Raw genomic sequence first — 21,255 nt, 5'->3', positions numbered from 1 at the left:
AAGTGTTTAAACAAAAACTCGTACATGAGTTTCACAGCAGCGCTATTCACAATAGTTGATGTGGAAACAACCCAAATGTCCATCAACCCACGGATGGATAAACAAAATGTGCTCCATCCAGATAATGGAATATTATTCAGCCATAAAAATAAATGCAGTACTGACACATGCCACAGCACGGATGAACCTTGAAGACATTGTGCGACATGAAAGAAACTAGATACAAAAAGGCCACGGAGTATAGGATCCACTTATACGAAATGCCTAGAAGGGGCGAATCCATGGAGACAAAGGCTGATGAGTGATCGCCAGGTGCTGAAGGGAGGGAGCAAAGAGAGAGAGACTGCTTAACTGATCCCCACATTTTAAAACTTTTTATTTCGAAGTAATTTTAGTCGTAGAGAAAAGTTGCAAAACAGTGCAATGCGTTTCTTTATATCCTTTTCCCAGCATCCTCGAATATATAAAAAAGTCCATAGCCATAGTATGCTTGTCAAGGACGAAAAATTGACAATGAATATATTATTAATTAAACTATAGACCGTATTTGAATTTCACCACTTTTTCTACTAATGAAGTTCTCTCTGTTCCGGGATCTTATCCAGGATCCCACATCACTTTTAGTGCTTATTTCTCCTTAGTCTCCTCTGATCTGTGATGGTTTATGAATCTCTCCTTGCCTCTCACGTGTCTGACACTTTCAAAGATTAGTCAGCTGTTCTGTAGAATATCCCTCAGTCTGAGTTTGTTCAGTGTTTTCTCATGATGGGAGGGAGGTCATATCCATTTTTTAAAATTTACTCATTAAATATTTGTTCTGACAGGTAATAGAAAAATGAAGCCGGCATCTTTGTATTATGATTTCATGGATATTATTGCATATGTTGATGTTATAGTAAGTAAGGTAAAAAGTGAGTCAACTTTAAGGAAAAGTGGTAAATAATTACACAGGTGAGACACAGGTATGATACAAAGATAGGAAGGCGGTGAGACCAGTTGGGGAAATATGACATTTCATATAGTGTTCGCAAGAGCCCCGCACAGTGCATACTGTTATTACTCACCATTTTACAGGTGAGGCACAGAGATTCTAAATGTCAACAAATGGCAGAGTCAGGATTTGAACCAAAGACCTACCAGCTTAACCACGACTTTCTCCCATGAATCTTCCTTCCCACCTCTGTGACGTCGGCAAGGTGACGTCACTCTCTTTCTTCTGGGACTTTCTTTGCAGAGAGCTCTGTTAGGTGAGGCTGAATCAGATGGGAACGTGTTGCTCAGTGCTGGGGAAGGGGTGTCTTCCAGGGTATTATCAGGTATACCAGTGCGACAGAAGGTAAAGACCCAGCCAGTTTAGGTAACCCCAAGACACAGTCACTAAGGACAACATGTGGGACCCGGGACTGTGTGATTCCTTCAGATGGAAAGAGGAGGCTGGCTTCCATTCAGCTCTTGTTGGAATGAGTCCGCACGGACTGGTCTGACATCAAAAGAAAAAACTCTGGAGAGAAAGGTGTCACTCCAGGAAGAGTTTTTGTAAACACACCGAGGTGAGAGAAGAAGCAGATATGGAGTGAAGGGTGACCGTTGTGTGAAAGGCTGCACCGTTCTCAGTAGCTTTAACTCAGGAAAGATGAGGGCAGGGTGAGCATCTGCCACCGGGCACAGTGCAGAGAGCTTTCAGGAAGGTGGGGACCTGGACCAACTTGGGGCACCTAGGACAGGACCCAAATCACTGAGCACATCCGCCCCTTCATTGAGCAGCTTCTAAAGGTGACCTTCCTTGCTTCCCTTTAACACTCACTAGCAGGGGTCCCCCAGTCAAAAAAAAAATACCCTGCAGGGTCCTGGCAGGAAACAAATGAGTGAGAGGGGCTGACCTGGGAACCAAGAGGAATAGGGGGGTTCACGCCCTATCAAAGGGGCACTGACATTCAGGAAGGCAGACTCAGTGTGAGCGCACCTTCCAATGTCCCAGGAAGACCAGAAATTTGTATTTCGTGTGAAATTTCCACTTTTTGTGTTAACCAAATGAAAGTTAGGTGTATGCCTGTGGGTGTTGTTTGTAGAATCTGGCCAGAGCCCTTTTGAAGCAAAAGATAACCTGGGTCTGAAGCACTTTTGGGCAAAACAGTTTATAGTTTGGGTTGAAACTGAAATTTCATTTGAAATTACCATTTTCGTAGGTCACAAAATAGTTGTGTATCTGCAATTTTACACGGTTCAACCTAACATTGTCACACTCCCTAGACTGAAGTGGTCTGCTTGAAGCATCACGCGACTACATCAGAAGCACACTGGTTTCTTAAACTATAATATACACACCAACCTCCTGAGGATCTTAAAATGCAAAGTCTGATTCTTAGGTCTGGGGTAGGGCCTGAGACTTTGCATTTCTAAGTATCTCTCAGGTGATGCCTGCTGGTCCATGAACCACATGATGTAGTAAGACCTTAGGCCATGTCCATCAATGATCATTTTACAAACTCCATTAAGACCCCACATTAGCTTTCCTCTTTCTGAATCTAAGTGTCATTACCCAAGTATGCAAAGACCCCTGCATCCATTACTTCATTTATAATGGGCCATGTCATCACCCCATTCCTGCAGCTGCTTGGCAGGAAGTGAGCTGACACCAGCCCCACCTTCCTGCACGGCAACCACCAGCTGGAATGGTGCTCCAGAGGACGATGGCCTCTCCTGTTCTCTGCCGTCTCCACTGCTCCCTCTCACCTCCCACCAGGGCTACTTCGATAGCTGCAGACTTGGAGAGTGAGACTCTGATTTACTGAGCACCTACTATGTGCCAAGCACTTTGCACTGAGGGTACACCAGGGAGCCATGACCTTTGCCATCAAGGAGTGTACAGTTAGTACACTCATAGTTCATTAGGGTGATCATTTTAGGAACAAAGTCATTGCTCAATAAAAGCTGAATAAATAAAGGAGTCGTAGCAAGGATCTCTCTAATACTATGATCCTTATTTTTACTTTATTATTTTAAAAACTCCATTATCATTTATGGCTCCCTTAGTCAACACTAGATAAGTGTCCTCCGCTTTTTATCCTAATTATGAAATTGATCTTTTAAACATTTACCTTGCCAAGCAACTAGGATGGAGTCAATGGACCCCTACAAGGCTCTGGGACACCTGAGAACTCTGGAATTGTGTGCATGACTTGTGACAATTTGTCCCCTCCCTCCACCTGTCATGGTATCCTCAGAACCCCTGTTATCAGTCCTGGAGAGTCAGTCAATAATTGGAGGTGGTTCACCAGGAAGTAAGAGCTGAGGAGGCACTTGGCTCCTTGGGCTTATTTTGAAGAATCAAAAAAAAAAAAAAAGACAGCGTAACTAGATAGAAAGGGCTGCGGCTCACATCCTCAGCTCAGCATTACTGCTGAATGTAGGATCCTGAGTAAAGATCCTAATTTCATGTGGGTGGCAATAAAAAATAAGCATGCAGCCTGAGTTTGAGGAGAACTAATGCAAGAGACCTGAATCCTATTTCTGACTCCATCTCTAAGAACCTTCGGCAAGTCTTTCCCCATCTATGAGCCTCAAATTCCTCATCTGTAAAATGCAGGGTCAACCCAGTGACTCCCCTTCTTATTGTTTAGCGGATCGTGAAGTGATTGAAAAACCATATTAATGCTATGGACTCTCTCCCCATATAAATGCACATATAGTCACAAAGGTTGGGCATTTTTTCTATCCAATTCCAGGATTTTCAGGCACCCCCGAGCTCCGTTGGGGTCTTTAGATTCCATATTATGAAGCACTGGAATAGAAAAGCCCTACAGTCTCTTTCAATTTCCAATGACAAAAATTATAAGTGATGATCAGGCCAACTGAAATAAACATACACAGTAGTACTTCGAAAGTGATTAAAGCAAAGGCTTTTATATTTATAGATTATATGATTATCTACTTAGAAACTCTGAGTGAAAATTATTAGAGTTAATAAAACAGTTTAGTCAGTTTAAAAAAACAAAGATTTTGAGTTCAGACAAACTTGATTTGAATCAATGTCTATGACTTAACTAACATCTTTGAACCTCAGTTGTAACATCTATAAAATGGGAATAATGATGTCATATCTTTTGTATGGTTGGTAAAAGAATGAAATTAGATAATTCACTGAAGTGCTTACACAGAAATATGTTCAAAATATTAGTTTGAACTGTAGGACTTTGGCGAATGTGATCATCTGCAAAACTGCTCATTTCGTATAATAAAAATTCAATAGAAGATATTGCTGTGGATAATATTGCTGATAATTTATTCAGTAAATATTTATTTTGTGCTTATAGGTGCCAACATATGCTAAGAAGAGAGTTAATTTTATCTTTCAAATCAAAGCAGAACTATGCTGCCTCCGAGTTAAGTGACTGGTAGATCTATACCAAGCTCATACCTGCTATTTGCCCTCCTGCCCTTGGCCCTTGTCCCCCCATCATGCTAATACAGAACAAATGCAAATGCATTTAGCCAACCTGACAGGCTTGATCGTTTACTCAAATTTAACTCATTTACATTTATTATTATTACTGATATATCTGACGTGCGTGGAGTTATTCCTGCCATTGTAGTTTGTGTTTACTATTTTATGTGTTCTCTGAAATTTGCTGAAATTCATCTGTAACTGATTCACGCCTGTGCTGTGATCTGTTTACAGGGAACTTTAAAGTTAAGGGAACGGATGTTATCACCGCTCCCTTACGATCACCATTCTTCTTTTTCTTTCCATGAGCACGTTTTGCCATTCTCTTGACCCAGCTTCCCTGCACCAGGGGCACCCAAAGACCCGAGGAATGAGGGGAGAAACTTGGTTGAGCCTCAACTTAATACTAAGCTCCTCAATTTGAAAGACACTGTTCTCGATGTCCTCTTAAAAAGAAAGACTTAACGTTGCCTCTGCATTTGACATCTGCAGTTTACAAAGACGTGTTCTTTACAGCATCCTTATAATGTTCACAAAAACTTTGAGAGGTAGTTGGGTTTTTTTTACCTTTTCCATTTCACAAAAAGAAATGGAGATTCAAAATGTTGAATGACTTTCCCAAGATCAAATGACCAATACGTGGCACAGCGGGGGGATGCGTCAAATCAGGCGTATTGTTTGTAATCCTCTCAAAAGTGTAGAAATAACGATGCAAAGAAATGTTGACTCTTACAATATGCTAGACCACAGGTTAAATTAGTTCTTACTACTCAGGAAGGATAACTCTATCAAATGAGTTTCCTCTTTTCTTTTTTGTTCACCCCATTTTTATCCCCTCTCCCATTCTGTCTGTTGGAAGTCAGAAGCTGGGACGTCCCTGTGGACACCTCCTCCTCTGCTTACCCCCTCCACCCAGTCAGTCACTGCATCTCGTTGACTCAACCTCATAAATATCCTTTCGATCCGTCCATTTCTCTCCTTCCTCCCTTTCACTGCCTGAACCCTCACCAGCATCAGCTCTCATCACTGGCCCGCAGCAGCCTCCCTGCTGGGTTCATCATAGCCAGCCTTGCCTTTCCCACCCATTCTCCACCCAGCAGCCAGAGCGATCTTTATAAAATATAAATCTGACCACAGAAGTTCTCTTCTCAAAACCCTCTAATGTTTGCCATTACTCCAAGAAAAAAGCCCAGAATCTTTAACTTAGCTCTCAAGAGAACTGCATGATCCAGCTCCCTAAGACCTCTCCAGCTTTATAGGACATGGCCTTTCTTCCCCTGCCACAGTGGACTTTGTCCAGCACCTCAAATGCCTGCTCCCTCCCACCTCGGTACCTTCTCTCCTCCATCCCTCACTCCCACCACCCATTCCTTCATCTGGCCGGTCAACTCTTCCTCCAGGAAGCCTTCCCTGACCACCGCCACCCAGACTATATTAGCTGTCCTATTCATGCTCCCATGAGCACCCTATATTTCCACTTTGTTCTACTCACTTTACTTGTTGCTAATATCTCTCTCCACTCCCTCTGCCCTCAGATTGTGAGCTTTGAGGGCAGGGAGGCTGTTTGTCTTGTCCATCCTTGTATTAGTGCCTTGTCTTCTCGCTGACTCAGGTGGGAAATATGTAAGAATTAATAAATAAATGGACTTGGATGAAGGAAAAGGAAGGCAAAGAGTAAGAAAAGGGAAGGAAGGAAAGGAATAAAAAGAAAATAAAAGAGGGTAAGGTTTATTGGAGGTAGAAAATACGTACTATCTTTTTTCCAAAGATTCTTAAGAAACATTTCAGAGACCGCTGGTAACATGTTTCCTTGCTGTAGTAATAAGGCCGTCCTCTTGATCATGATTATGTTCGCATATCTGGCCCGAAATAGTTCATTTTCCTTGATGTGTAATCTAAAGTGACTCTAAACATAATAGTTAACAGTGCCCTGCACGTTACATGTGTTATCCCACCAAATGCATTCCCACTTAATTATCTCGTGTAATTTATTGTTCCCATATTACAGATGAGGATATTACTGATGAAGCTGATAGGTGGTAGAGATGATGCTCTTTCCGGCTCCAAGGCCATGCCTTTGACCGCTACATAACACTGCAGGTGATGGGACACATCTCACAAGGGTGGAGAGACAGGTACATCTCTGGGGAATTTTGTGCCACTGAGGGGGTCCACAGATGGAAGGAATTTAAGAACCGTAAAGAATCTTTGTCCCCAAACCCTGGAATTTTCTGTCTATATGATGGATATAGTGCTCTACAGCTGGCTGAACTAGCTCATAAAAATGAGCTTTGCAAAATGAAGATGAAATGAAGACTCTATAATCCCTTAAATCTATTCCAACATGGAGACGCCAGCCCTGTAGCTCTCTCCTGATGATGGAACAGGCCGGCGACACCCTCTCCACACCTCAGTGGTGTCGACTCACCACCAAGTCTGGGGGCCTGAGGCTGTGGCCGCCTCTCTTGAGTTCCATGTTTCAGCACACCAAATCCTGCTCTTTTTGTGTTCCAGATATACCATCTACAAAAAGAATATACAATAAAAAATTTAAAAAAAGCTTTTCTCTCACTGGACCCCTGGCCTCCCACTCCTCTGTCCCAGAAGCCACTGCTGCGGCCAGTAACTTGGATGCTTTCCCAGAGGTGTTCAGGGCATTTTCAGGCTTACATGGAAGTATGGATGAATACAGGGGATGGATACAGAAACGGGTGTGTGTATACATATATAGACATCCATGTATCTGTGTGTGTGCTCCATTTGCTTTTTAAATCCAATAATGTATCTTGAAGATCACTCTCTGTCGATCCTTTTAGATCTAATCACCCCTTATGTAATACCTGCATAGGATTCCGTTGTATGGATGTGCCACGCTTTATATGCTACTGATGGACACTCAGATCTCTTCATATTCCGAACAACCCCGCAAGGAAGGGGTGTGTGTGTGTGTGTGTGTGTGTGTGTGTGTGTGTGTGTGTGTGTGTGTTTAAGGATGTTCCTTCTTGTTTATCTGCAGGAGAAAGTCCTAAAATTTAAATTGCCAGGCCAGGCAGAGGTAGATAGGGAAAGGGGGTCAAACATAGCGGGGTAGGGGGATGGTGAAGTGGGTAAAGGGGATCAAATATATGGTAACTAAAGGAAACTGGACACTTTGGGTGGTAATCACACAAGAGAATATATAGATGTCAAATTATAACGTACATCTGAAAATTATATATTTGTATTAACCGATGTTACCCCAATAAACTTAGTTTTTTTTTAAAAAAAAAAAGGAAAAAATAAATAAAATTTTAAAAAAATAATAAAAATAACAAATTGCCAGGCCAAAGATCTATGTATTTTAAATTTGGGGATAGATACTGTAAAACCGCCATTCAAAGAGGTGGTAGAAAGTGGGGATGTAAGAGAGGGTGGGCTTCCCAAACCCTCAGCCACAGGACCTACCGTCAGACTTTAAATGACAGTTAATCCTCCTACTCCTCACTCTAGCTCATTCCTGCCCCCGGGGTATGGACGTTAGATCAGGAAAGATCAAAGTCGTCACAGGAGAACTGTAGCCATGAAACTAGGGGAATTACCAGTCTGGGGAGACCCCCTGGGACGAGGGTGCTCGTGTCTCTGGAATCCCCAAGACCCAGAACGCCGACTTACCCCCTGATTCGCGGAGGCTGGCAGGTTTGTAGCTATGATTTGCTGGCGTGGGAGAAAGCACGTCAGCTTGATTCCCGGGTGGCGTTCTCTCTGGGGAAAGACTGCAAATTAGCTGTTCGGGAGATGCAAGGAAGTTGGTTGTTTCGTTGGGTTTTGTTGGTTTTTTTTTTTTTTTTTTAAAGAGAACAGTTGGGTTACAGTTTTGGTCTTTTGTTTGTGTTGATGGTGGCCATAGTTTGTTTTTTGGACATGGAGGACTTGGATTTGTTTTTAAATGACATTGGAGGGAGATGGGAAACAGGGCTGTCACTCTATCAGAAATTTTGTGGGTGCACGAACTGAAAACACCTGGGCATTCAGAGGCTGGGTGCTGTTTTCTTGAATGTTGTTCATTTAAAAAGGTAATATACATGTGATAAAAATAATTTAAATGATATTCAAATAGAAAAAAAAGGTAGTCAGTCAGTGTTTCCTCCTACTTCTGACTTCCAGTATTTCTCGTAATACACGACCATTGATACTTGTTCCTTCCAGAAGGTTCTCTGCATTTATGTGTGTAGAATTTACGTGTTTGCACCTTTCTTTTTCCACCAATGGTATATCTTGGAGCTCATTTGCTACCTATCTGCCTTTTTTTTTTTTAAACGAAACATTCATTGCAACGATGGGTTAGATTTTGAACGATACTCAGGCGGCAAGATGTTGGATACTGGACTAATTATCAGCCCAGGTGACACCCTACTGTTACCCGTCTCTTCATAGGGTTCTTGTTGGGTTTTCTCTCCCCAAGCTGCCCTCATCTGGCTTCTTCTCAGGGGTCAACCTCAAAAAGTGGTGAGATGCTGGCTAAACTTCTGTGTCATTTTTCTAGTTTCTGAGAACCAGGAATCTTCCGCCCGGTTAAGTTGTCAGATTCTCAAGGAGACCTAAGGGACAGGGGCACACAGAGAAGATCTCTGGTCCAGGAGCTGACTCTAACGTCAGACCCTAGCCCTGCACTATCCCGTGGCAATACAATTTGAGCCCCATGTGGGATCTGTAACTGTATAGCAGTCACGTGCAAAAGCATAAACAGCAACAGGTAAAATGAATTTTCATAATCATTGTGCTTAACCCAATATGTACAAAACATTATCTTCTGTTCTACATGGAATCGATATTGGAAGATTATTGAGATATTTTAGATTTTTTTTTTTCCTACCAGTCTTTGAAACCCAGAAACTCATACAGCACATCTCAATGAAACCAGCCACAGCTCAGGAGTTTAATGGCCACATGTGGCCAGTGGCTGCCCAGTTGGAAAGTACAGCTCTAGACGCCCTACCCCCAACTGTTGCTGATTTCGGATGTCCTCTGACCTTCAGTGCTTAAGGTGGAAAGCCCCGGCTAAACCAGGACAAGTCGGTCTTCCTAACGCAGCTTAATTTCTGCATCTGTAAAATGAGGACAGTTGAACGTGAACTTTGAGTAAGGATGAAAAATATGGCAGCAGATAAGAACGTGCTTTGGAGGCGAGGAAAGGAAGGAGGAGTGATTTTGTGGGATTATGAGGGTTAGGACCGACCCTGGTGAGTACTCAGAACCCACTCGCGTAGACCCCAGGCCGCCTCCCTGGCTTACTACTCTGAACCTCAGTCACCATGTCCGTCTGTCAGGTGAGGATAAAAACAGCTCTTACTTCCTACGACACCCGTGCAGAGTGCAGAGGGCTCAGCATCCTGCTTCGCACACGATAAACTCTCAATGACTCGAAACCGCTGCTGTTACCATTCCTTTGGTTGTAGAAACATGCCCCGGGATGGGCAACGGCTCGCCCAAGGTCACGCAGCGAGAGAGGAGTAGCAGACGCTGGCCTATTTTGGCTCCCTCCTTCTCCCTGGCAGTCGTCCCTGAAAGTCAGCCGCTAATTTCCTCGCAGCAAGGTAACTGAAATAAATACAGTGAAACCATGGAACTACTCGAATGAGGCCCAGGGCCAAGTATTGTTTCCATGGTATGTACTCTGGCGTGTATGCACATGTGGTTTTTTTTTGTTTTTTTTTTTTTAAATCGCAGCTCCAAAGGGCGAGGCTGGGTTATGTTCAATGCCTGGGACCGTGATTAGCGTGAGATTCCTCAGGGTGATTTCAAGCCAAGGGTCCCCTTCTAGAGGGCACATGAAGTATCTTTGGCGAGACTGTGACGGACTAAAAAGTGTACGGAATTATAAGCCAGGAAGCCCCAGTCATTACGTATGATATCACAATAACAGGAAACCATTTCTTTCCCCGAGCCTTCACTCAGTGACATTGCCTGGCACCCCGCATTCACTATTTAATCTCACTAGTTACCCAGGGAGGTAGTAATTACTTAATGACCTCATTTTACAGATAAGTAAACTGAGGTTCAGAGAAAATAAAAATAAAAATAAAAAAAATTAAAAAAAAAACAAAAACAGAAACACAGAGCCAGAAAGGAGTTTAACATTTTTCCCTGTGATAAAAGGGTGGCCAGCTATCCTGGTTGGCCCAGGTGAGGACCCTGCTGGACACTAGCCATCTGTATATTGGGACAAGCAGGTCTTCCTACGGCAGCATCATTTATTCATCTGTAAAATGGAGATAATCAAACCTGACACTGGTCAGGGTAAGGATAAAAATATGGCAGCCAAGGCGAATGTGCTCTGGGGAGGAAAAGGAGGGAGGCCTAGCATTGTGGGGTTGTTATTAGGGTTAGAATTGACTATGGTGAGTGCTCAGAATCCACTCACTCAGACCCAGGGCTTGCATATTTTCTCTCTCTTTCTCTCTCTCTCTCTCTCTCTCTCTCTCTCTCTCTCTCTCCAGACACTGCCTATCCCAGCCTCTCCCAAGCCCAGCCTTGTTTCAATTCTTTTCATAGATCGAGCGGCCTTTCTAGGGCCAACCTCTGAGAAATAGCACCCCAAGCTCCCAAGCACCAGCCAACAGCCCTCTCGGATTTAGAAAGCAGCTGAGAAAGAGCGGCAAGGCTGAGAGTGGCTAGGAAGGTTTGTCGATGACTTTATTTTTTCTTTAAGCCAGCTCCATCCAGCCTCCGTCTTTTGGTGCGGTCTAGCCCAAGCCAGCGTGTGGAAGAAGAGATCTTGGGAGCCTCACTTTCCCAAGAACTCACCTTCAAGTCCCTTCTTTAATTAAAGACCATAGCCCGGTGCCAAGCTTGGACACTCAAGAATGATCTGGAGGTCACAGCTGTCTGTGCCTCCAACGAAACAATGAACATCTCGGTTTTGATACCGGGGAGAAATGAGGCCCAGGGAGAGTTTAAGAAGCAAAGGGGCAGGGTGGACCGAACTTCTCTCCTGTGAGGAAGGACACCGTGGTTCTGGGTGGTTTTCTCCGCAAACCAGAACCCCAGCAGCTAGACGCCGAAAGACGCTCAGTCGGTCAACACATGGGCTGCACACGCTCACACGCACAGCCGAGAAATGACACAGCATGAGGGTGATGCATGAATACACAGAGAGAAACACACACACACAGCAACACCAGATGGAGAAGGCAGCCCGGGCTGGGCCTAGGTGGGTCATTATTCCCTCACCCACACAGAGGGATTGGTGGCGTTACGTAATGCAGGCTGCAAAAGGGGAGGCTGAACTTGCTAACTACCCCAGGATTGGTGGCGTTACGTAATGCAGGCTGCAAAAGGCTGAACTTGCTAACTACCCCGCCACCAAGGGATCCAGGAGGTGGTGCCTCCTTCTCATGGAGGGGGTCTGCACCCCTTCCCTGCTCTTGGAGACAGCAGGAGCTTGTCAGCTGCCTCAGCCCTGGGATGACCCCAGGAAGCCACTGAAAGGGAAACGAGAGAGTACCACTTCGTTAGTCATGGCAGATGGGAGATCCCTCACCGTGCTAAGGTGTGGCAAAGATGCCGGCAGAAGGGGTGCTAGGGTAGCGATGGGACTGGGGATAAGGAAAGAGATGGGGGATTCTCTGCCGCGCCCACCTGCCCCTCCTTCATCCGAAACCACAGATCACCTGCTCCAACCCAGACACACAAGACACGCAGCACTGCCTACTGTGACTGTGCCACAGGTGCACACCTCTCCCCTGGGCCTCAGCATCCGGCTGGGTCCCCCGTTGACCATTGGTACCCCAAACACACCTCATTTCCCCAAGCCTGGGGGAGCTCGTGGAAGTTGCAAAAGTAACTAGAATATAAATTTTTTAAAAACTAGAGTACACGTTTATAAGCTGAGGCTCAAGAGTGGGGCCAACCTGAGTTCAAACCCTCTCTGCCATCATTCTCTCCATGACCTTGGACAAGTCACCCTTCCCAAGCTTTGGTTTTCTCGTGCATTGAAGGGTTACTGTGCAGATCAAAGAAGAGAGAAGCAAGAGTGTCCATGCTCAGTAAGTGTCCGCTTTGTTTTAGTCTTTTGGGATTTTTCTTTTTCAACAAATACTCATTGAGCACCTGCTACATGCTTATGATCACCTGAGGATACACAGTCCGCTCTTTCTAGTGTTTCTTCATTAGAGTTTCAGTCTGTGGAGTACATATGTCTTTCAAGGTTTTGTGTGGACCCATGCCTTTGGTATGCATTATACCCACATTGACTTTTAATGTGGCCAAGTCTGTCCTCTTGAATATGGGACAAGTGGATAGTTAGAAAAATGGTCATAAAGACAAATCGACACCTTTCGCAGGCAGTTCCGTGGAAGGTGGTATCATTCCCCTTCCTGTGAGTTTGTTGCAGGGGCTTTGGGAGAGGCCAGAATGGAGAGCCCAAAGACCCGAGGTGTGGATGGAAAATGTTGGCAAAACACGGAGAGACAAAGGCCCCGTGACAAGTTGGAGGGGTGACTTCTTGCGGTAGGAAAGAAAGAAAAGAGGTCTTGTCATTGTCGCCTTCTGATTTCTGGGCAGACTGTCAGCGGTTTCTCTGGGGCTTTGATCATGGAGATGAAGCCAGACGACCTGCAGCTAACTGTGAAGGCAGACTCCTCAAGGAAGGAGGATTTTGTCTCTAGGTTGGCTTTGGAACTCCAGAGCATCCGGTGGCGAGACTTCTCAGTCGGCTGCGTTTCCCATCTTAGTTTTGGGGGTGGTGTCGGGCACCCCACGTCAGTCTCTCATTTTTAATTGCCTTCATCCCCTCCCTTGTTCCTTCTCCTCAGCTCGAGAAGCCCCAGACCTAATCTGCATCTCACAAGCTGGCGATGCCCAGAGAATAGTCCACAAGCTCATGCATCACCTCCAGACACATCCACCAGACGCTTCTCCTCCCAGTCCGCCTGACCCGTTGCCTAGGGACACGTCTCACCGCTTCTTCTGACGTCTGCCTGACAAACCACCGCTTTTTCAGGGAACGGGAAAGGAAGCAGACGCATGACATCATGCCACCGACGGCCAAACAGCAATGAGTGGGTGACACCGAGTTGACGTCAAGCACAGACAAGACCAAGCCCCATCGCCCCTGCAGCACCAGCCGCCCAGCTCCTTCTTGGCACAGCCCGAGGCCTGGCGGAGTCGTTTTGGCTCGACACATTCTGAGGTCTTCAGAGCCTTGGACACCAGACACCATGGAGAATCACACGTTCAGCGTTCAGCAAATCCAGCCCAACGTGATTTCTGTCCGCCTTTTCAAGCGCAAAGTGGGGGGCCTGGGGTTCCTGGTGAAGGAGCGGGTGAGCAAGCCCCCCGTGATCATTTCCGACCTGATTCGAGGGGGTGCCGCGGAGCAGAGTGGCCTCATCCAGGCGGGAGACATCATCCTCGCGGTCAATGGGCAGCCTTTGGTGGACCTGGCTTATGACAGCGCCCTGGAGGTGCTCAGGGGCATCGCCTCCGAGACCCACGTGGTCCTCATTCTGAGGGGCCCCGAGGGCTTCACCACGCACCTAGAGACCACCTTTACTGGGGACGGGACCCCCAAGACCATCCGAGTGACGCAGCCCCTGGGTCCTTCCACCACAGCTGTTGATCTGTCACACCAGTCGTCGGCGTACAAAGAGCAGCCACTGGCAGTGGACAGGGCCCCAGGTCCAGGTAACGGGCTGCAGTATGCACACGACAATGGGCAGGAAGCGGGCTTGCTGTCCCACACCAACGGTCTGGCTCCCAGGCCCCCAAGCCAGTTCCCTGCCAAGAAAAGTGCCGGGGTCACCCTCCAGGGCAGTGGGGAACACAATGAACTGCTCAAAGAGATAGAGCCTGTGCTGAACCTTCTCACCAGTGGTGGCAGAGGGATCAATGGAGGTGCACCTGCCAAGGTGGAGACAAAAGACGCAGAGGTCCAGGTGGACAGGTAAGCTCCTCAGGTGCGCACGCACATGTGTGTGTGTGTGTGTGTGTTGCATGTGAGCATGTCCCGCACCTCAGCCTTGCAGCCCAGACGCCAGGCTGAGCTCTCCTAGGCATCTGCACTGGCACATCCACTCACCTACCCTTGCCTCTTTCTCTTAAAATTGCAATTGCAAGAGGAAGATGGGCATAACTTTTAGGATCTATCTCTGGCCACGAATCCCCTAGCTGTTAACTGTGGTAGCCGGCATCATGTCTTCTGATCTTTATCCCATGTAATCCTCCAGCAACCCCACAAGGTGGGCATTTTTGCCCTCCACATTTCACAGGGCAGAAGACTGAGGCTCAAAGAGGAGGGGCCTTTCCCAAGGTCACCCAGCGAGTGCACGGTAGACTCAGGTGTGGAGTGAGTGTCAAGGCCCTGGAAAGAGAGAGGAAAAGCTGAGCGCGGGGCAGCCCTCAGCCTAAACCTGTTCCCTCCTTGTGACAGCCAGTCGAGGGCAAAGACAGTTCTAAAAGAGAGGAATGGAATCAAGGTAGAGAATTGGCCCCGACTCCCTACAACAGCCGTGTCGCTCAGATTGTGTGGGAGCAGAGGCTAGAACTTGAAGAACTTAGTGCCAGCCCCTCTGCATTTGCCAGGTCGGCATTCTCTGATTCTATGGGGAGGAAAGCTGGCAACACAGCGGGTGATTCGAGCTCCTTCTCTGGGGAGGAGCTGGCAGCTGGGCCAAGTGATCGAAGAATAGCGGGCCTGGAGATGGGAGAGAAGTTTCCCTCTGCCCGCTGCCCCTCCTACCTTCGGTCCAGCACTGACCTCCGGCCCCCGATGCTGCCAGGGTGATCTAGGCAGACTCTTCTTAGTTCCCCTAAGGAAGGAGGCTCAGGTCTGAGGCCCCCCACAAAAAATCCAGGAAACTTCCCAGCCCCCGCCCCAAGGACCCCTGTGTGTCCCAAGAGTGTTTAGAGGTTGCCAAGAAGTCCCTCGAGGGCCTGGATTAAAGTAGCTCTTTAGGTACCTCTATTGATTTATTTAACAAATATTCATTGAGGACCTGCTGTGTGCCAGACACTGTTCTGGGCACCAGGGCTGGAATGATGCATGGAACAGACCAACCCCCCTGACCTTGTGAGTGAATAACATAGACCAGCCCCCTGACCTTGGGGACCTTAGAGTATGGTAGAGAAGACGACGAATGAAGAATACTCAAGATAGAGATAGAAAGTATGCATTCCACGTAGTGATCCCTGCTAAGGTTATAAATGGAGGGGGAAGGGTTAGGAGTGTTGGGCTGAGGGAATTATAGATAGGGACTCTGGGAAGGTCTCACTGGAGAGGGAACCTTGCAGCTTTACAGGGAGGAGGTGCATTCCAGGCAGAGGGAGCGGCAGGTGCCAGGGTCCTGAGGTGTGAATGTGCCTGCATGTTTAGGGGACTGCAAGGGACCCAGTCCTCCCTCCTTCCTGATGGCGAAGCCCCCAAACTGGCTTTTGGCGGGCACCCCGGTCTGCGGCAGCCCGCCTCAGGCCACGATGGCATCCTGGGCTTCCCCAGCTTCCCACGCTCAGGCGGAAACTGAGCCGATTCCAGCAAGACCCTGGAGCCCCCCGCCCCCCACCTCCAAGGAGGAAGATGAGGCTTCATCAGAAGCCCCTGAGCAAAGGCGAAACAAGGGCCACTTGCTGCCCTGTGATCCCCAGTCCCCCAACACACTCCTCCCAACCCCATACATTCTCCCAAATCCTCCACACCGCCTCCCCCTCCAGCAGCAGCGAGACCCTGGGTGGGGCTGTCTCACCTTGCGTGGCAGCCGAACCCCGACTGTACCTAATGATTCTCAGCTGGGCATGGTGTGGAGCGGGGTTCGTGAGCATCAGCATCCCCAGGAGCTCTATGTCAGCCCCAGGAATCTGAATCTCCACGGGCGACATGGAGAAGTCCATCCCACGATTGGGAGCTGGGCTCTCTCTCCAAGCAGCCAGTGCGACCCCCTCCACCAGCCAAAGTGGGGACCCCGCCGAAGTCTGGCTCAAGACACCAGGCTTGGGTGAGGCGTCCCATATGAGGGACTTTTCACGGGACCCTCGTCCTCAGCCAGGCCCTAGCAGCCCCTCCAAACTCCATTAGGGAAGGAGTTTTTGTCTCCTGGAAGGTGAGGGAGGGGTGCACCCAGCTGATGTGCAGTCTGACCTTCCAGTTTGGAAGGCTGTACCCGAGCTCTCAGCCTCCCCTCATCCATCACGCCCTGCCCCCCACCCCCCACTCAGGTATCCTGTGTTAACTTTGCACGTAGTGCGATTGTTTGACCAAAAGCAGCCGAAAAAAGACTTATTTCGGAGGAGGTAAGATTTGGGAGAAAGTGACGCAGGGCTCCATGAAACCCATTAAGGTCACTGGTTCTGAGGATCAGGACTGTTGAATGACAGATAGTGCATGTTCCCTAAGCTCAGTGCTCGCTCATGCCCTTGCTGGACTCAAAGCCCTTCCATTTCTTTAACAAATATTTTGAAATGCAAAATGCCAGAAGCTAATAACGCATGGCTCATATAACCTACCCACACGTCACATGGTTAAAATCAATATAATGCCCTAACTATAAAATAAAGAAGACAGAGCATAAAAGTAACTCATGATTAAAGAACCTATCATTTAATATATCAGCGCACAGGCACGACTCCTTCAGAACGGTCAGGTGTTTGCGCCCAAAGATAGAATTTTGCGGCAAACGCGACCGCGTCAAATGCAGATTGACACAGGTGTGTTGTTCCGGCAACTCGGATGCCACCAGCAGCGTCGCCTTGGTGACGTGATTGTTCCGAAATGGCGGACGGCTCCTGGTAAAACAACGTCTCGTCTTTCTTCGATTTAGTTGCAATAGTGGCACGCATGGAAAATTAAGTATATGTTAAGGCCTTATTTATGTGTAAGACCGGACTGGGATCGTGGCTCAGGAATTTAAGCATGTGTTTGGTTTCGTGTTTTATCTGTGGGGATGTCCAAAAGTTGTGTGACAGGAGCCTTCCTCCTTGTGTGGGTTTGTCCCTGGCATTGCAAGATGTCCAGCACCCCAGATGCCACCTCCCTCCTGCCATGATGCTGGGAGCACTCTCCACGTCATCGTAACAACCCAAAGTGCCCCCACTAATTGCCAGACCGCCTCCTAGGGGCTGAAATAAGTGCCTTGTTAAGAATCAGTGTCCTGAGTCAGGAAGGGGGAGCCCAGAGACAGATTGTCTTTGGGGGTTACTCTCGGGGCTGTCGGGCTGGGGATATTTCAGGCCCCTCAGAGCACATGGTTGCTTAGAAATTACTCATCCTCCCAGAGGCCTCTCCACCCAGGCTACTTTTGGGGGTGGGGGTCGGAACTGGCATCTTGGATGCTGGATGAACAAACAGGAGACAGTGATGCAGAGCCTCACATCCAGGTCACACTCACCAGCCTGTGGCGTCTGGGGTCCAAACAGAGGCTGGTGCCATCGCTGGTTCTCAGCAGTGCCCCTGACCTTCTGCTCTCTTGGCCTCGTTCCCTCCCCTCCCTCGTTCCTCTTAAACGCCGACTTATGCTCCTTCTCCATCTAGTCCCTTCCTTCCCTGGGGCATCCCTGATCCTGTTGTTTGGGGGGAAACTGGCCTTTATCGGGGTGGGGGCGGAGGGAAAGCGATGTTTCGTTTAGACACAGCCTCATCTCTTCACCCCTGCGGGGAGGTGGCCCTGGCGGGCGGTGGCACATGTGAGGGAGTGTAAGGAAGAGCAATCCGGGGGCATCCGGGGCCTTCTGCACTTGGGAGCGGTCACTTTAAAATGCTGCATATCAGAGGATATCCAGGTTGTCAGCTTGCTGCCCTGAAGGAGGGTTCTAAAGAGGCCAAGGTCCCTGGTCCAGCGTCCATCTGGACCAGCCGGTCAGCCTGGCCCTGTGCTCTGATAACTTCCCCACTCATAGGGCACTCGGTTACTTACAGATTACCTTCTTGCATGAATTCGGCTCCCTAAGTAGGACATGCTGTTGTAGCCCCCCTTTTATAGACGACGGAACTGAAGCTCAGAGAGGTGAAGCAACTCGCCCGGGGTCACACAGCACTGTCCTGGTTCTACCTACAAATCACACAGTGAGTTCAAGAGAAAGCAGGCAAGAGAGTGTGGCTGGAGGCACAGAAGTCAGTTTTAACCCTAGAGAATCAGCTTCATTGCAGGGAGGAGGCCTCCTTCTGTGACAAGCCCGAGGTTGGTTTGGGGGAATTTTTTTGTGGTATAATTGGTATAGAAGATTATATATACATATCAGGTGTACGAAATTACGGATCGATATTCATATACACTGACAGTGTTCACCACTGTCAGTCTAGTTGCCGTCTATCACCAGACAGTTGATTTCTTTGTCCATTTCTCCCTGCCCCCACCCCCGTTCCCTGTTTGGTAACCACCAATCCGTTCTCTGTATTGTTTGTTTCTGTTTGTTTTCCTTTTTAGATTTCACATGTATGTGAAATTATACAGTGCTTGCCTTTCTTCATCTGATCTATTTCCGTTAGCATCACGCCCTCAAGGTCCATCCGTGTTGCCACAAATGGCCTGAGTTGTGTAATCATTATGCTCAACCTCTGCAGAGCACTCCAGGTGGGCCTGGCCTCGTGCGAAGGTCTTTACATCAGGATATTGGTTTGTTCTTCACGGCACCCTCTTTTCCTGATAAGGAGACCAAGGCTCACAGAGGCACAGTTACCTGCCCCGGGTCGCACAGCTAGCAAGCGACAAAGCCAGGGCTTGACTCCGAGCCCATGCTCTTGGTCTCGGCTGACTTTGTAGACTGCGCTGTTGGCCACAGTATACTTGACCTGTAAGCCATCAAGTTTCTGAGGACATCAGAATATTTTCTGAGTTTAAAAGGGAAACTGAGGTCCTGAGGTCCCATCTACCACAGACAGCAGCCCTGGAGGACCAACCTAGACTGGCCAATGACAGCACTGGTTCCCGGCCTGTCTGCGTTGGAGCATCTCTCCCCTGCTGCATGTGACATGCCTCGTACCTTTGAATCCCTCCAGTGGCATTTTTCAGCTAAGGAATTAAATCCGAGAACGTTGCCTTTACAGAGACTCTCAGTGCAACTGTTCATCCTCTCCTTGACCGTTTGAACGTGAGCGGCTTCCCCAGTCCATCCTTCCCTGAGTAGGGGAGAGAGGTGCTAGTCTTCGGGTCACTACGCTTACATCACAGCCTCTCTCCATCAGTGTCCCTGCCATCTCATCACCTGGCCACCCAGCTCCTTAATCTGGAATAAGCCCATGAATTGTGTGTAACCCAGGGCTTCTCACAGTCTCTCATTCAACGAATATTTACTGAGCATCTATTCTGCCCCAGGCACTGTCCTCAGAACTGGGGGATCCACTGCCCCCATGATGAACTGCTGCCTTTATGCCGTCAGATCGTAGATAAGAGATGAATAATAAACAAGTAGACGCATGCGGTCCCTTTAGATCATGATACGTGCTATGAAGGAAATAAAATGATGATTTGAAGCAAAGTGGCTTGGCGTTGGATAGAATGCGAGATCGGAGGGTCATGAAAGGCCTCTCTGAAGAGCCATCATTTGTACTGAGGCCAGAAGGTAAAGACCATGTGCAATCCAGGGAAAGGTGTTCCTGGCAGAGGGTACAGCAGGAGCAGAAGCCCTGGGACAGGAGCGAGTTTGGGATGTTCAAGGAATTGAAAGAAGGCCCGTGGGCCCTGAGCGTAGTGAGTAGAAGGACGGTAGTAGGCAGCGAGGTCAGACGTGTGGGCAGGGGCCATCCACCCTCCTGCCGTCATGCTACCCCAGCCACCATCCACTCATTATATCATTGTCCTATGGTCGCTGTAGAAGATTACCGCAGACTTGGTGGCTTAAACCAACACACGTTTATTCTCTTACAGTTCCATGGGCCTTAAGGCTGGAGGCTCTAGAAAATAATATGCTTTCTTGCCTCTTCCAGCTTCTAGAGCTGCGTTTCTTGCCTTTCTTGGTCCCTTCCTCCGTCTTCAAAGCCAGCGGCGTAGCATCTTGCTCCCATCATCACATGGCCTTCCTCTTTCATAGTTGAATCTCCCTGTTTCCTTCTCATGGGGACACGTGATTGTAATTAGGGCCCATCTAGATAATCCAAGATAATCTCTCCATATTCAAGATCCTTAATTTACTCATACCCGCAAAGACTCTTTTTCCATGTAAGATAACAAATATGGGTTTCAGGGATCAGAACTTGATATCTTTGGGGCCATTATTCAGCCTCATTCCAGGGGCAAGAACTCGAATATCCCTTTAGGTCAGAGGTCACAAACTAGGGGTCAAAGGTCACACCTAGTTCTCCTACAGGTTTTATTTGGCTGGCAGAGTTTTCCAAAAAAGAGAATTTGCGGCAAAATAGAAAAACCAAGACATTTCACATTAAAACTGGTTTCCAGCCTCTTAAAAGAAAATATCAAAAGAGCCATTAGAACAAAGTCCACATCCTGGTGAGATCATCAGCCTTGGGAGCTGGGCAGGGGCTGTCGTGGGCTCCTAAGTTTCCCAGGATCCAAACTGAGCCCCGTGCACCCAGCCAGGACCCTGTAGACATAGGAGTTTGAGAATCCCACCCAGCTCTCGTGATATGAATAATTAGAGTTATGGCTGTTTCTGAGCCTGGAGGCCCTCGCCTCACTTCTTAGCTACAGCATTCGCCATAGAATTCTGACTCTCGAGACCAGCTTTTCTCTTGATCAAGACCTTTTTCCCCTCCAGTGTGATGACATCTAGGAGGAAGTCTTTGCAGAGCCCAGAGTCTTGGTTTCCACTGTCCTCAGGTCTTCCCGCTGTAACTCAGCTCCCTGCCTGAGCGAACAGTGGGAGGCAGAAACCAAAAGCTGTTGGAGTGT

The 21,255-nt window shown here is 47.8% G+C and overlaps 1 protein-coding gene across 2 annotated transcripts in view; it reads left to right on the top strand.

Moving 5' to 3' along the window:
- Positions 1-21,255, top strand: part of NOS1 (nitric oxide synthase 1) — a 100,488-nt gene that overhangs the window by 10,298 nt on the left and 68,935 nt on the right. Inside the window, exon 2 of one of the 2 annotated variants that reach the window (XM_006908593.3) lies at positions 13,237-14,366. In XM_006908593.3, coding sequence (XP_006908655.1) covers positions 13,642-14,366 — 725 coding nt within the window. In that variant the 5' untranslated portion in view covers positions 13,237-13,641. Of the gene's footprint in view, positions 1-13,236; positions 14,367-21,255 lie in introns of those variants that run through there. The other variant, XM_015586792.2, reaches the window with a different exon arrangement.

Source organism: Pteropus alecto, unplaced genomic scaffold (assembly GCF_000325575.1).
Source record: "Pteropus alecto unplaced genomic scaffold, ASM32557v1 scaffold113, whole genome shotgun sequence".
Taxonomy (NCBI): domain Eukaryota; kingdom Metazoa; phylum Chordata; class Mammalia; order Chiroptera; family Pteropodidae; genus Pteropus; species Pteropus alecto.
This window is presented reverse-complemented; position numbering and strand designations above follow the sequence as displayed.